This window comes from Colossoma macropomum, unplaced genomic scaffold, assembly GCF_904425465.1.
Source record: "Colossoma macropomum unplaced genomic scaffold, Colossoma_macropomum, whole genome shotgun sequence".
NCBI classification, from domain to species: Eukaryota; Metazoa; Chordata; class Actinopteri; order Characiformes; family Serrasalmidae; genus Colossoma; species Colossoma macropomum.
Genome location: NW_023494808.1, coordinates 4,755,976 through 4,772,539, shown reverse-complemented (window position 1 = coordinate 4,772,539; position 16,564 = coordinate 4,755,976). Strand labels below are relative to the sequence as shown.

Below are 16,564 nucleotides of genomic sequence, written 5' to 3'. Positions count from 1 at the left end.
TACAGACCCAAGGATTGATAGAACCAAACCAAGTATTGTGTAATGCAACACATAATACTGGGCTGCCGTGAGGAGACATTCGGAGACAAACACATTAACAGACATAAAATCATGACGTATTGTATTACTGCTTTTGGTAATTATAGAAATAAGATTATTACCATAATTAGTGTTTGTCTGAGCAAATAAAGCCACACTGCCCAGATAAATGGTCTTTTAAATGTGATTTTGTTCCGATGACTTAAACAGTACTGTATATACACTAAAACATAAAAATGGTGTTTGTGTTCATGTGTGAAAATGTTTGTTGTTTTCTGATATTGTCTCTGTGTCTGTCTCTCCAGGCTCCTCTGTCATCATCATCTCCGTATGTGTCTGTGTCGTTGTGCTTCTGATTGGAGGTTCCGCACTGATCTACTACAAACTGAGATGCAAGAAAACACAAGGTACTATAACACACACAGACACACATAATCAGATCCACAGTTGTTCTTATACCTGTAAGAATTTGACACTGAGTTGCTCAGTTAGGTGACTCTGAGTTTTACTCATTCTGCACAATTACAGATGCTGATCATTCACCTGGGATGCAGCTGCAGGACGTTAAAGAGGTGATAAATGATGTTGTTTTGTGTGTGGTTGTGTTGTGTGTGTGTGTGTGTATACTTCCATGTAAAATGGGTTAAGTCCAAAATATAGTGGTTTCACTGGAGGGTTAGGGCTGGTCAGAGTCCAGATTTAAAACCTGATAAAGAATATTTAGTGTCGCATTAAACACAATCTAGCCTGTGTTACTGGTCCAGGTGTGGACAGATAATTATCCTAAAAATAGGTTTAAAGTGATGAGACAGAAGATGTGACGTGAAAGTCAATAATCACAGCACAGGTAGCGCTACACTGCCATCTACTGGTAGCACCAGGGAACAGCAGGTCTACTGGCATTCTGTTAGAAAGCTTAGTATTAAAGTGCATTGACAAGGGGATTAAATTGGTAGATTTAAATAAATTAAAAAAATAAGAAGATACAAGAAACATACACTGCCAAAAGTCATAGGATTGCAATATGTACATTGATTGTGGAGTGGCGTTACATCAGGGGACAGCTTGGGAAAACCCATACTTGTTTAAGTTGTGAGGTGTTATCTTGTGAGTGAGGTTGAACTCACAAGAACTGTGAACTGTGCTCATGGCAAGGCCACAGAAATGATCTGTGTTCGAACGAGACATGACAGTGGGTGCCAAATTCTTGCAATAAAGAAGATCTATTTTGGTCAGAAAAATATTCAAAAAGCTTAGACCTGTTTAGTTTGGAAAACAAACAAACAAATAATAATAATAATAATAATAATAATAATAATAATAACAACAACACTCATTACCATGAGTTTGTAGTCACTGAGGGATGATTCTCACATCTATTAAAGAGCCAAAGTGTTAAATGAGGTCATCCCACTGACTGACGTTCACTCTGAGTCATCAGATATTATTCATATAAAATACTAAACTAAAATAATAGCAGAGACTGGCAGAGGGAGATTAGCAAACTGAACAAAGAAAAAAAAACTAGCAAACAGTAACTTATATTAAATGTCACGGCAAAAATAAATAAATAAATAAAAATAAATATCCAGGAATATCCTTTGTGTTCAGTTTGGTCTGTAGTCAGTGATGCTGGTGGGAAGAGTAAATTTAGCAACTCTGACCCTTTCCAGAGAAAGAGGAACCAACCAAACCAGAGAGAAGAGGAGACAGAGGCACACAAAGAGGACTACACATTACAGAGAAGAGTAGAATTGAACTCTGAGGAGAACAAAAAAAGTTTGAGCTGCTCAAACTTGAAGAACTCTAATAAAAAGCTGACTAGAGTTTAGTGGATATCAGTGAAGCTGAATTTCAGTTCAGGATGAAGATCCTCCTCATCTTCACATTTTACCTGATCTCAGATCAGATTTTCTACTAGCATTTAAGCATTTATACACATTTACTAAAGCGGTTACTTTTTGTGCTGCAGTTATTTTGATGCAGATCTGTAGAAGTGAGGGAATGTGTTTCAATTTTTTTAGATCAGAGAAACAGATGAGGCCCTTTGATTTGATTGGCAGGTTCAGGGGTCTGCTTTGATGTGATTCGCTGCTCAGGAGGTGGTGTCATAATCAACATAGGGTGTGATTTTCAGTGGCAACAGACTAATCCAGGCATGCACAACTCCAGTTATAGAGGGCTGCTGTCCAGCCCAGTTTGGTGGTTTACCTGCTCAACTACACTTAATCAAATGCTTCTGTTAATTACAAAGTTTAGTGAGTGTGTTTAATTACCCAAACTCCAAGCTTTGCTGGACACTGGCCCTCCAGGACCAGAGTTTTGCACCCCTAGACTAATCATACTAATCAATTCTGCAGTGAAATCTGACCTTCCCTTATTCCTATGGTCATAATCTTTCTGTGAGGTCAGGAAGCTGGGGATTTCTTGCTCTCAAAGATAGATATGAATAAATTTAAATCTCTTTACAGCCAAATCATTCTCCCAGCTAACAGTGTCTACCTGAGCTGCTCCCAAGCCAACAGGGGGCATCCTGATCAGATGCCTGAACCACCTCAACTGGCTCCTCTCAGTGCGGAGGAGTAGGAATCTATGAAAATAAAATAATAATCTCATCAGAACGAAAATCCAATCACTATGGATATAGGTAAATATGCTTTATTTGTAGAATTATGTTCAGTATTATGTGTTATATTATGTATGTGATTTGTGTGACCTGTGTAAGTTTTATGTGAGCTGTCTATGTACAGGTTAAGAAAAGCTATTGCTTCTGTACCTAATTAGACAATGGTCCAGGCAACAATGTGCCTGAGCCAGCCTATATAAAAATGGATATTTAAGTCGAGTAAGTCAGATACAGCTACAGACTCAGCTACAGACACAAAGCTCAACTCCTGGTCCTGGTTCTGATGAAGGAAGAGAGGTCTAAATTCTACAATTTTTAGAACCTATTGGACATTTCATTATAATTAAGTCATCTGTAACCGCTTAATCCAGATAGGGTCATGGTAGCAGTTGGGAGAGCAGAGAATTTCAAATTCCTGTCCCCCGCAACTTCCTCCAGCTCATTCCAGGGGACCCTGAGCTGCTCCCAGGCCAACAGGGGCATCCTGATCAGATGCCTGAACCACCTCAACTGGCTCCTCTCAGTGCGGAGGAATAGCGGCTCTACTCTGAGCTCCTCCCAGATGACCAAGCTCCTCACGCTACCAAGCAAAGTGTAGATCGCCACCTTGCAAAGAAAGCTTATTTCCGCCGCTTGCATTCATGATCTCACTTTAGGTCATTACCCAAAGCTCATGACCACAGATGAGGGTTTGGATGTAAAACAACTGAAAACAAAGAGCTTTGCCTTATGGCTCAGCTCCTTCTTCACCACTGCATTCCCTTACAGTGACTGCATTACTGCTGCTGCCTATCCCAGTCTGCGGCCGATCTCCAGCTGGGGCAGGTCCTTTTCCCCCTTACCTGGAGTAGGCATGCCATCCTTTTCCAGGTTAGGACCATGGATTCAGACTTAGAGGTGCTGATCTGCATACCAACTGTTTCACACTAGGCTGCAAACCACTCCAGTGAGTGCTGGAGGCATCCAAAAGAACAACATCATCCACAAACAGCAGAGATGCCACCCTCCGGCCTCCAAACATAAAGCCCTCCTGATCTCGGCTATGCCTTTACAACTTGTCCATAAATATTACCAACAGGAGTGGAGACAAGGCACAACCTTGGCGTCCAACACTCACACTGAAAGAGCTTGATTTAATGCTGAGTATAAGGACATATCTCTCAGTCGAGTATGGAGATTAAATGGCCCAGAGTGTCCCTGGCACCCCATACTCCTGGAGAACCTCCCACAGGATATCTTGGGGAACACAGTCAAAAGCCTTCTCCAAGTCCACAAAACACATGTAGACTGGGTTGGCAAACTCCCATGCCCCCTGAACAATCTGCATGAGGGTAAAAATTTGGTCCATTGTGCCACGGCCAGGACAGAATCTGCATTGTTTCTCCTCAATCTAAGGTTCACGAGGTCCATTTGACATTGCAGAGGCGTGTCAGCCATGACAGCTCCACAGCATTCAGAGCCTTCAGGTCTCCCAGTCATTGCCAACATGAGCATTAAAGTCTCCTAGCAAAACTATGGAGTCTGTAGGTGGGTCCCTTTTCAGAACCCCCTACCCCGAGTAGGAGAGGGACCAATCCCTATTAAGGAGTTTGGTCCCAGAGCCGACATTGTGGGTGGAGGTGAGATCTCTAGTAGGTACCTCTCAACCTCCCGCACCAGCTCTGACTCCTTCCCCCCAGTGAAGTTACATTCCAGGTACCAAGAGCCAGTTTCTGCTGCAGGGGTCCATGCCGCCAAGGACCTTCCTGCTATCTCTCACCACCTAAATGAAAATCATGTTACCTAAAATAATCAGCAGTTTATACCTCACTCTTACCTGGTTAATATCTATATCTAAAATGTTAAAAGACTGTAAAAAAAATGTTACTAATATTATTGTAAAATGGCTGATGCAACAGTAGTAGAGATTGGAGCTTTAAAAACTGAGGCAGAACTTTTCTGATAATTAATAACTATGAGCATAGAGTTTACTTCAGAGGGGAAGACAAACATACTTACAGAACTTTGAAGATAGCAGACTGGAGTTTGTGTGAACATCAGTGAAACTGAAGTTAGTAAAGTTTAGTAAGTAAAGTTTATTTATATAGCGCTTTTTACAACAGGTGTTGTCACAAGTTCAGTTCAGCTCAGGATGAAGATCCTCCTCATCTTTACCCTCTACCTGACCTCAGGTCAGATGTTCTAGTTAAAGTTGTGTCTGATTGTCAGGTTTTCTGTGTTTGTAAAGCAGTTAGATGCAGTGCTGCATTTATTTTGGTGGAAAACAGTAGAGGTGAGTAAGTTGGTTGAGGTTCATGAGATCACAGAGATAAGTTAATATCTTCCGTCTGATTGGCAGGTCCAGTGAGCTGCTTTGAGGTGATTGGCAACCCAGGAGGTAGTGTCATAATAAACTACAAATACAAATGGTATGGATGGGATCTTAAGTATTTCTGTAAGAAATCATCAAACCAGTGTGTGTCTCCCAACCAAACTCAGAATAGTTGGAGTCATAAAGACAGATTTTCTCTACGCGACTCCAGTGGGGTTCTTACAGTGATCTACAGAAACCTGAGTTTACAGGATGCTGGATCATATCAGTGTGGAGAGACTGGAGTGTGGAATTATGACGTGAACCTAAAAGTGAATGAAAGTGAGAAACTCTGACATCTTACACATTATATTTGTCTGATAATTCTCTATAAATTGTAATATCTGAATAACCAGCTGTGTCAAGATATTTTTTTTTCAAATATCCCACATACAATTATTTCACAAATTCCTTTATTTTATATGGTTAACAGATTCATGTTGTTGCAGGCCAAAGACTGTAGCTGGTTATTTGGGAGAAACTGTCACCATCAGCTGTTCATACCCAGAGGAGTTTAACACAAACTACAAGTACTTATTTAAACAGAGTGGTCAACATTTTACCTTAGTGATTGGATCCACAGACTCTCAGAGAGACAGATTCTCCATCTCCAATAATAGAAGCTCTAAAGTGATGTGAGAGAAGATGACACAAGAGTTTATTTCTTTGGAGTGTTGAAAGGAGGAGACTCAGTCAGTTATTTCTCCCTCTACACAGAGATTCAGCTACAGGTCACTGGTGAGATGCATTAAAATTTCCTATTATTATATGCATTTATTGACTGTTTATTTGCATTTAGAGTAAGTAGTATGAGTGTTATGTTCTGATGTAGCTGATTTCTACTCAGCTATGGAGAATAAATATTTATTCTATTAACAACATAATACTACAAAGCGGCCAATTCTTGAACAGCACACTTCTTGTACACTCCAGGAAGCTTCGGTCCATCATACCAGTTCTCCGTCTTCCTGTTTTACCTCTCAACCTCATAGAAGCTGTGACAGACCCAGACCACCACTTCTGACAGCACAGAACCAACACTGACCCAAGTCTGAAGCAGTGTGATTCTTCCAGTCTGCCAGGCTTCATCTTCATGGAGGGTTATACATGTACTTTGTTTTCACGTTTTATGTTACTGTCGGGCTCATCCACATAAGCCTCATGTGTCGACCCCTGGAAAGCAGTTGCAGAATACTCATGCTAATGTGGTGAGTATTCCCACAAAGGGTTTGGTACCTTTTTTCTTCTGGTTACTATTCACTGTCCTCAGTCCAGTTCTGATCTTGTCTTTTCTGCCCTGATTGATTCCAGCGCTTTACGTACAGAGAACATTAGCTTGTTTGTCATAGATTCCCCTGAATGTTCAGTTATTCTAGTGATGCCCTGGTTACAGACACATGACCCCCTAATATCATCGGCAGATGGGGAGTTGCTGTTCTGGTCTCTTTACTGTTTTGAGAATTGTATTAATAGACCCCAAGTAGCCCTTCAGTCTACCTCCACTAAGAGTCCCTATGCTGAGTCTAAAATAATCATTCCTTCTGAGTATATCAACCTACAAGAAGTATTTAGTAAAGTCAAAGCCTTCAAACTTCCTCCACACCACCCTTATGATTGTGCCCTAGAGCTCATAGAGGGAGCGACCCTTACCAAAGCCAGAATTCATCCTCTCACTCAAGTCGAGAATAAAGTTATGGAATTTTTTTTACAGGAAGTCCTACAACAGGGGTTTATCCATCCATCCACATGACCCAGGTCAGCTGGTTTCTTTTTTGTAGGAAAGGAGGATGCAAGATCTTAGACCTTTATACCTTCATACCTATAGATCATAGTATCTCTATCCATTACCTTTAATACCAGCAGCTTTAGAACAACTTATGGGAGCTAAGATTTTCACTAAACTAGATCTCATATAGTACTTACAATCATATCAGCATAAAAAAAAAGGTGAAAAGTGGAAGACTGCTTTCTCCACTAGCAATGGCCATTATAAGTACTTGGTAAAGCTGTTCGGACTGCCTATAGTGCCCTCTGTCTTCCAGTCTTTCATTAATGACGTACTCAGAGACATGCTTGGTAAATTTGCAATCACTTACTACCTCCCACAGTGCCCACAAAATAAGAAGTATGTACCAGTACAATTTAGAGATCATCTAATTACGTGGGCCAACTCATCTCTGACTTCTGGTCACCCAAATGAGACATGTACCCAACAGTTATTGAGCAATTGATATTGGTGGGAGAACATGCCAGCTGATGTTCACCAATTTGTGGCATTCTGTACTAGCTGCATTAAATATAAAACACCTAAGACTTTTTAACCACGTTTATAGATTTTTTTGGGATACTTGAGGACATTTTATCTGACCTTAGTTTAGCTCTGTTTGATTTGCCTTCTTTAAATGCATCTGTGTTAGTGTTAGTCTCACTTCTGGATACGATCCTCAGTCTAAAGGACAGTGTGAAAGGACCAATCAAAAGCTAGGCAAATTTCTCAGACTGTACCACCATGAGAACCAGTCCGATTGTGCTCGATTCTTGCCTTGGGCTGAAATGGCACAAAACAATCATCACACCCTTCCAGTGTGTGCTGGGATATAAACTTCCGCTGACATGGATCACTGTGACTACCAACATTCCAGCTGTAGACGAGTGCATGAAAAGGAGCAAACAAGTTTGGGCATGGACCCCAGCCATGGATCCCAACTGCCAACAAGGCACTGTGCAGGCAGGTGGTGGTTCCATAGTGGTGTGGGGTCTGTTCTCAGGACATGGGTTGGGTCCACTGGTCTGCCTGAACACATCATTCACTATTTCACTGCTTGGTGACCATTTGCAGCCCTTCATGGACTTCTTGTATCACAACAATGATGGGATATTGCAGGAGGATAATGTACCATGCCACCTGGCCCAACATGTCCAGAACTGGTTTAAGGAGCATTCTGGAGAGTTCCAACGGATGATGTAGCCTGCACTTTTGCCCCAATCAAGCATTTATAGAATGTGGTGGAGAGGTCCATTTACACCAAAAATCCTGCAACTACAAACACTTCTGTCCACTTGTGGAATCAATGCTACGTCAAGTTGCTACACTTCACTGGGCTAGTGGGGGGTCCTACACGATACTAGTTCCTGTCTCATGACTTTTAAACACAAATAAACACAAATATGACTAAACTTTGTGGGCAACACAATTGGCAAAGTTTTTCAGCTGTTTGAAGCCATGAATGCTGAGTGGAACAATATTGACTCTTCTTCCTGTAAAAAGAATAAACAATTCTTGTACAATTTTATATGTTCACACCTAAACATACAGTATCAAATCTTTAATATAATGAACACAATACATTATAAAATGCAATGCAGAGTCATAAAAAACGTTGATCTTTTTACCAAAAAGTTTAAATAACACATGTTAAAGATCAACATACTGTATGTAGGCCTGTATGGTGATTATGTAATATGTAGTAAAAAGTTTTGAAATTGTGCTCACTGTGTTGCTGTAATTTCAGGTTGATGGTGATTATGAAAATGACCAACCTACAAACCTGATCAACATGATTCCAGTCTACCAGACCCTGAAATACACCAGCCAATCAGATTCAGTCTACCACAGTATAAACCCCAAAACCAACCAATCAGATTCAGTCTACCAGAGGCTAAACCCCAACACTATCCAATCAGATTCAGTCTACCACAGTATAAACCCCGAAACCAACCAATCAGATTCAGTCTACCAGAGGCTAAACCCCAACACTATCCAATCAGATTCAGTCTACCAGAGCCCCAACCCCAAAACCAAAAATCCAAATTCAGTCTACTAAACTCCAACGTTGACTGACCATTCCATTGTAGTGAACACCACCATCTGGTTGGGCCTAAGTTGCTCTTGTTCACAAGAACTGTCCACATCACTCAAACCAAAAGCTCTGGCTCCACAAAGTCTGTGCTAAGAGCCATAAACAGGATTAGGTTGTCTAACAAGTTTTACAGCTTAAAAGAAAGTTACCCTGGGACGAAGCATGAACACCATGGGAGGTTATCGACCTTCTGCCGCAAAAGGCACACCAGGCAGCAATAAATCCCTGCCTGGAATCCAGCTGCAGAGTTTTACCAAGACTCTTAACTAAACTTTTGAATTACAGGAAATCAAATTTCTAAAGTGTGCATCAACTCCAAATTGCCACCATTCAACATGGCTCATTTCAAATATGGAGACCCCAAAAACGAGGTTGTTATGAGAATCTATAACAGAATTAGCCCTTTGTGGATTTTACTCACAATTTAGATATGGAGCCACAGCACCGATTTGATGTTTGAATATGTTTCTTTACCTTTGTTTGAAAACTAACTAAAACAAAGAAGGCAATGATTCTGGGGTAAGGCGCTCCTAACATTATGCACCATCAATCAGAGTTGGAAACAATGAATAGCTAATTAACCGTTAGGTGAGGAGAACCTATCAGCACTCTGGCTCCGCCTCTGCATGTACCTCTGAGTTTAACTATACATTTTCCAATCTCTCTGTGATATTTTAATGTTCTCACTTTTGACCTTTGCTTTGTGTACGTGTTTTGCTTCATGGCTTTGCCAGAAACATACATTAATGTCACAGCACACAAAAAAAAATATCCAGTAATATCCTGTGCATGTAATTTGGTTTGTGGTCAGTGATGCTGGTGGGGAGAGTAAGTTTGAGCAACTCTGACCCTTTCCAGAGAAAGAGGAACCAACCAAACCAGACAGAAGAGAGGACAGAGGCACACAGAGAGGTCTATACATTACAGAGAAGAGTAGAATTGAACTCTGAGCAGAGCAAAAACAAACTGTAATAAAAAGCTGACTAGAGTTTAGTGGATATCAGTGAAGCTGAAGTTCAGTTCAGGATGAAGATCCTCCTCATCTTCACATTTTACCTGATCTCAGGTCAGATTTTCTACTTCAGATTAAACATTTAACACATTTCTTTTGTGCTGCAGTTGTTTTGATGCAGATCTGTAGAAGTGAGAGAATGTGTTTCATTTTTATGAGGTCAGAGAAGCAGATGGGACCCTTTGATTTGATTGGCAGGTTGAGTGGGCTGCTTTGATGTGATTGGCTGCTCAGGAGGTGGTGTCGTAATCAATGTATGGTGTAATTTCCAGTGGCAATAGACTAATCAAGGCATGCACAACTCTAGTTCTAGAGGGCTGCTGTCCAGCACAGTTTGGTGGTTTACCTAATCAGCCACACTTGATCACATGCTTCTGTTAACTGCAAGGTTTAGTGAGTGTGTTTGAGTAGAGAAAGCTCAAAGGTGTGCTGCACACTGGCCCTCCAGGACAAGGATGTTACACCCCTAATAATAAACTAATAATAATACTAATAAACTCTGCAGTGAAGAGGAGTGAAACACTCCATTATTCCTATAGTCATAATCTTTCTGTGAGGTCAGGAAGCTGCTCTCCAAGATAGATATGCATAAATTTAAATCTCATCACTGCCAAATCAGATTTTAAACTCTTAAACTAAATTAATCTTAAACCACTGCAGATGGTCCGTGGACAGCAGTGAAGAACATGAGAAACCGTTCTTTAAATGAGAAGAGAGAAAAGAGCTCATAAATACTATAAAATGTTGAGCGTATTTTCTTTTTAGACTTAAGCATTAATAGCAGTGACCATTACAAACAACAATAAACAATATTATGAACACTTCCTATGAATCCTGAATTCTTAAACCATTATAAACGAATTTTTAAGGTGTTGTATCACATTTATAATACCTTCTAAGACCTGGCATAAGCCTTTAAGAATGCTTATACGCAGTTATAGTTACTTGTGTAATACTTTATAAAACAGAAGTGTACAACTTCATAATGTCAGATTTTATAACACGTTATAATAATATGATAATATCTGTTCATAAAAATATTGTGAACATAGCATTGCTGTGCACTGTAACAAACCATAACAAGGTTCTGATTTATGTTCTGCAGATTCACTTCATATTTTTTTTATTTTTACAAAAGCATAGTAGAGTTTGATTATTTTCAGCTAACGGGAAACTGTATTTCAAGGCTAACTTAATATCTAGAACTTGTTCTGCATTTCAATGTAATTTAGTTAGACTGCCTGAATACTTTTATGCAAAATAATGAGACAATATTTGGAAGTTTGTACCTCACACTTCCCCAGTGAGTGTTGAAGAATCAGCCATTATTATGTGTTTTTTGTGTAATATTATGTTTAGTATTATGTGTTATTACATGTTTGGGATCTGTATGTTTTTTTGTACCTGAGAGGACAGTTATTTCTGGCTGTGTATTTACAGGTTAAGAACAGGTATTGCTTCTGTACCTAATTTGGCAGTGATCCAGGCAACAGTGTACCTTAGCCAGCCTATATAAACACGGCTATTTTCTATGTCCAGTAAGTCAGCATGGCGTCTGTGAACTGTGTGCACAATGAAGAAATAAAGATCAATGCTACAGACACAAGGCTGACCTCCTGGTCCTGGTGCTGATGAAGGAAGAGGCATCTAAAAATTCTACAAATTCTAGAACCTGTTGGGCTTTTCAGTGTAATTAAGTTAAAATGTTGAGGAAGCTACAGTCACATTAAAATCATAATCTGGTACTTAGCAGTTCATACCTCACACTAATATGCTTGATATCTAGAACTTTAAAGGACTGTAAAACAAAGTGTTACTGATGTTATTATAAAACGACTGATGCAACTGTAGTAGAGATTGGAGCCTTAGAAAACAGAACTATTCTGATAATTAATAACTATGAGAAGAGTGGATTACAGTAAATGGGAACAGTGAAGTAATAGAAATGTTCATGGTGTAAAAGTACTGTTAACACAAGACCTACGTCTATGTTATTGTGTAAGCAGGTGACACCGTAGAAATGGTCTCATAAGATCCTTTAGATATGTGGTATGTGGTCAGTGATGCTGCTGGGAGGAGCCGTGAGACTGAGTAACTCTTAACTGAGGAAGAGGAACCAACCAAACCAGACAGGAGACACAGACAGAGAGGACGACACCTTACAGAGACGAGTAGAATTTAACTCTGAGACGACAAACATAATTACATAACTTTGGAGATAGCAGAAAGGAGTTTGTTTGAACATCAAGTTCAGTTCAGGATGAAGATCCTCCTCATCTTCACCTTTTACCTGATCTCAGGTCAGTTTCTCTACTTTAAGTTAAAGTTGTGTCTGATTGTCAGGTTCATCTGTATTTGGTAGATGCAGTGCTGCATTTATATTGATGGAAAACTGCAGAGGAGAGTGAATTTGGTTGAAGTTCATGGATCAGAGAGATGAGTTAACATATTATATTTGATTGTCAGGTTCAGTGAGCTGCTTTGATGTGATTGGCTACCCAGGAGGTAATGTCGTAATATACTGCAAACACAAACAGTATGGATTGAATGCTAAGTATTTCTGTTCGAAATCATCAAACCAGTGTGTGTATCTCAACCAAATACCGAACACATGGAGTCATACAGACAGATTGTCTCTATGTGACTCCAGTGAAGTTCTTACAGTGATCTACAGAAACCTGAGTTTACAGGATGCTGGATCATATCGTTGTGGAGAGGCTGGAGTGTGGAGTCATGATGTGAACCTGAAAGTGAATGAAAGTGAGAAACTCTGACATCTTACAAATTCTATTTGTCTTATAATTTTCTATAAAATGTTATATTTAAATGAGTAACTGTGTCATGAGTTATTTGAAATATTCCACATATAATTATTGCACAAATTCCTTTATTTCCTGTGGTGGACAGATCCATGTTGTTTGGGGCCAAAGACTGTGGCTGGTTATCTGGGAGAGACTGTCACCATCAGCTGTTCATATCCAGAGGAGTTTAAAACAAACTACAAGTACTTACTCAAACAGGATGGCCATGATTTTAATATTGTAATAGACACCACAGTAACTAAGAGAGGCAGATTCTCCATCTCTGATGACAGAAGTTCTTCAGTTGTCAGTGTGAGAATCAGTGATGTGAGAGAAGATGATGGAGGAGTTTATTTCTGTGGAGTGTTGAATGAAGGAGAATCAGTCAGTTATTACTCCCTCTACACAGAGACTCAGCTACAGGTCACTGGTGAGATTCAGTAAAATTATCTTTTGTTATTTGCATTTATTAATTGTTTATTCAGGTTTACAGTAAGTAATATGAGTGATCAGTTGTTCTGTAGGTGATTTCTATACAGAAAAGGAAAATAAATATGTATTTTATCGAAAACATTATATTACAGAGTGGCTAATGCTTAGAAGGAGGAAGTCATCACTACCAGAGAGAGAGAGAGAGAGAGAGAGAGTGAGATGCACAAAAGGTGTATATTTTCCAGTGGCATCATTAAAATGAATCTTGACCTTTAAATATATTATTAATAGCAAGTGAAGGACAGTGAGATTCACCCAAAGCGAGACAGTAACACTTTAAGTAGATCAGATCTGTCCCTGAAAAGAGCATTTCATAAAGGTTTAACGCATTATGGAATTTTGTATTGTATGTTTTTACAGCATCCACAGCACCAACATCGGTCCCACATGATGAAGACCATTTCAGAAAGAGCTCCTATAAGCCAAGTATGCATTGCATTTGTATACATTCATGCCAAATCAATCGCACACACACATTAGTGGGAAAAAAAAACAAAAAAACAACAGGGATGTTTTTAGACAATTCAATTTCTCCTTAACGCTCTCAGTCATCTCATAAATTTGTTCAATTCCACCAACAGCAGACCTGATTTAACCTAATGAAAGATTGATAGAGCCAATCCAAGTATTGTGTAATGGAACCAAGTACACATAATACTGGGCTGCCGTGAGGAGACATTTGGAAACAAACTCATTAACAGGCATAAAATCACTGCTTATTGTATCACTGCTATTGGTAATTATAGAAATAAGATTATTACCATTATTAGTGAATGTCTAATAAAATAAAAGCAAATAAAGCCACACTGCCCAGATAAATGATCTTTTAAATGTCGTTTTGTTCAGACGTCTAAAACAGTATGGTATATACACTGAAACATAAAAAGACATTTGTGTTCATGTGTGAAAGTGTTTGTTTTCAGGTATTTTCTCTGTCTCTCATCTCCAGGCTCCTCTGTCAGCATCATCTCTCTATGTGTCTGTGTGGTTCTGCTGCTGATTGGAGGTTCAGCACTGATCTACTATAAAATGAGACACAAGAAGCACCAAGGTAGCACACACACACAAACAGAAACACACACACACACACACACACACACAAACACACACATACATAAACATACAATCACAGCCACAGTTGTTCTTATGTCACCTGTAAGAATTTGTCTTAGTTGCTCAGTTTGGTGACTCTGAGTTTTACTCGTTCTGCACAATTACAGACGCTGATCGTTCACCTGGGACACAGATGGAGGACAATAAAGAGGTGAGAAACTATGTTGTTGTTTGTGTGTGAGTGTGTGTGTGTGTGTGTGTGTGTACTTCCATGTAAAATGGGTCAAGCCCAAAATATAATGGTTTTACTGGAGGTTTCGGGCTCCAGAATTAAACCTGATAAAGAATATTTAGAGTCACATTAAACACAAACTAGCCTGTGTTACTGGTCCAGGTGTGGACAGACAATTATCCTGAAAAAAGGTTTAAGTGATGTAACAGGACCGTTGATAGTCGCTACACTGCCACCTACTGGTAGCACCCGAGAGGTCTACCAGCAGGTCTACTTGCATTCTGTTAGAAAGCTTAGTATTAAAGTGCATTGACAATGGGATTAAACTGGTAGATTTAAATAAATAAAAAATAAGAAGATAAAAGAAACTGACAAACCAAAAGTCATAGGATTGCAATATATAAATCCATTATGAAGTAGCGTTACCTCAGGGGACGGCTCATGACAAGGCGACGTGAATTATCGGAGTTCGATGAGGCATGGCAGTGGGTGCCCGAAGTTGTGAGGGCATTTAAAATTCCTTGATCCACAGTGTCAAGTGTGTACTGGGAACTCAGAGAAGGCATATATAGAAGGCCTTATCACCCACACTGGACAGCCTAGTGGCCGTTGTGTTAACACCACAATAGTGGATACAGCACCTCACATAAGCTTGTGAGGTTGTTAACTGGACCCAGTTGTCAAGAAGGCACTGTGCAGGCTGGTGGTGGTTCCATACTGGTGTGAGGTGTGTTCTCATGGTATGGGTTGGTTCCAGTGGTCCACCTCAACACTTCATTGACTGTTTCACTGCTTGGTGACCAATTGCAGCCCTTCACGGACTTCATGTACACCCACAATGATGGGATATTCTAGCAGGATAATGGGCCGTGCTATCAGCCCCAAGATGTCCAGAATTGGTTGGAGGAGCACTTTGGAGAATGGTGTTGCCTGCATGTTTGCCTGAATTGAGCATTAATGGAATGTGGTGGAGAGGTCCATTCACACCAAGAAAAAAAGCACAGTGCTGCGGGTGGCTATCCAGACTGCATGGCTCAACATCCCTCCAGACGTCTTCTGTCCACTTGTGGAATCAATGTCATGTTGAGTTGCTGCACTTCGCCGGTCTAGAGGGGTCCTACATAATGCTAGTTCCTGTCCTGTGACGTTTGGCATGTCAGTGTATAAACACAAACGAGACCACACTTTGTGGGCATCACACTTGGCAAAGTTTTCAGCTGTTTTTAGCCTTTAATGCTGTGTGTAACAGTATTTACTCTTCTTTCTATAAAAGGAACAAACAATTCTTGTAAACGTTTGTGTTCAGACCTAAACATACAGTATTAAATCTTTAACACAATGAACGTGATACATTATACAATGGAAGAGTTATAAAAAACTGATTCTGATTTAAGTACCAACATTTTTAAATAACACAACATGTTTAATTTCTGTATGTGGGCCTATGCATGAATTATGTCATGTATAGTAAAAAGTTGTGAAATTGTACTTGCTGTGTTGCTGTAACTTTAGGTTGATGGTGATTATGAAAATGACCAACCTACGGACCTGAACCACATGAGTCCAGTCTACCAGAACTCCAACACCAACCAATCAGATTCAGTCTACCAGAGTCTTGACCCTGAAACCAAAGAACCAAATTCAGTCTACTACAGTCTGAAGCCCAGTGCTGATTGACTATTCCATGCTCTGTCAACAAATGTGTAGTATTTATTGCCAGGTTGCACAAGCTTTACAAAACAATGACAAAGGTAAATTAAGCACAACTAAGTTTTTTCACTTTACACAAGTTTTTTTTCACTTTTTTTAATTCACACATTAGATACATTAAATGGAGTGTTTCTGTAATCTTACACTTCCTTACAGCTCCAGCTAGTATCTGTGATTAAATCACACTTCAACTTTACAGAGGCTTTGTGTGAATTTCGGCCTCTATTTGTTTCTCAACTTCAGTCACCAAGTGGCTTTACTTTATTGATGCAGCTTGATGTGAGATCTCTCTCTTTCTGTTTTTGACATCATGTCAGTCTATGTGTACAATAAAAACAAATAAATTATGTCAGCAAATCTTTTAAAGTTACTTAAGCCAATCTACAGTA

At 39.7% G+C, this 16,564-nt stretch overlaps 1 protein-coding gene across 1 annotated transcript; it reads left to right on the top strand.

Moving 5' to 3' along the window:
- Positions 1-12,147: 12,147 nt before the first annotated feature.
- Positions 12,148-16,142, top strand: LOC118797761 (CMRF35-like molecule 8). Its single transcript, XM_036557026.1, has 7 exons — positions 12,148-12,187; positions 12,354-12,647; positions 12,795-13,118; positions 13,541-13,606; positions 14,130-14,231; positions 14,401-14,444; positions 15,978-16,142. Exons 1-7 carry the CDS (start codon positions 12,148-12,150, stop codon positions 16,140-16,142), a joined length of 1,035 nt encoding a protein of 344 aa, XP_036412919.1.
- The last annotated feature ends 422 nt before the right edge of the window (positions 16,143-16,564 follow it).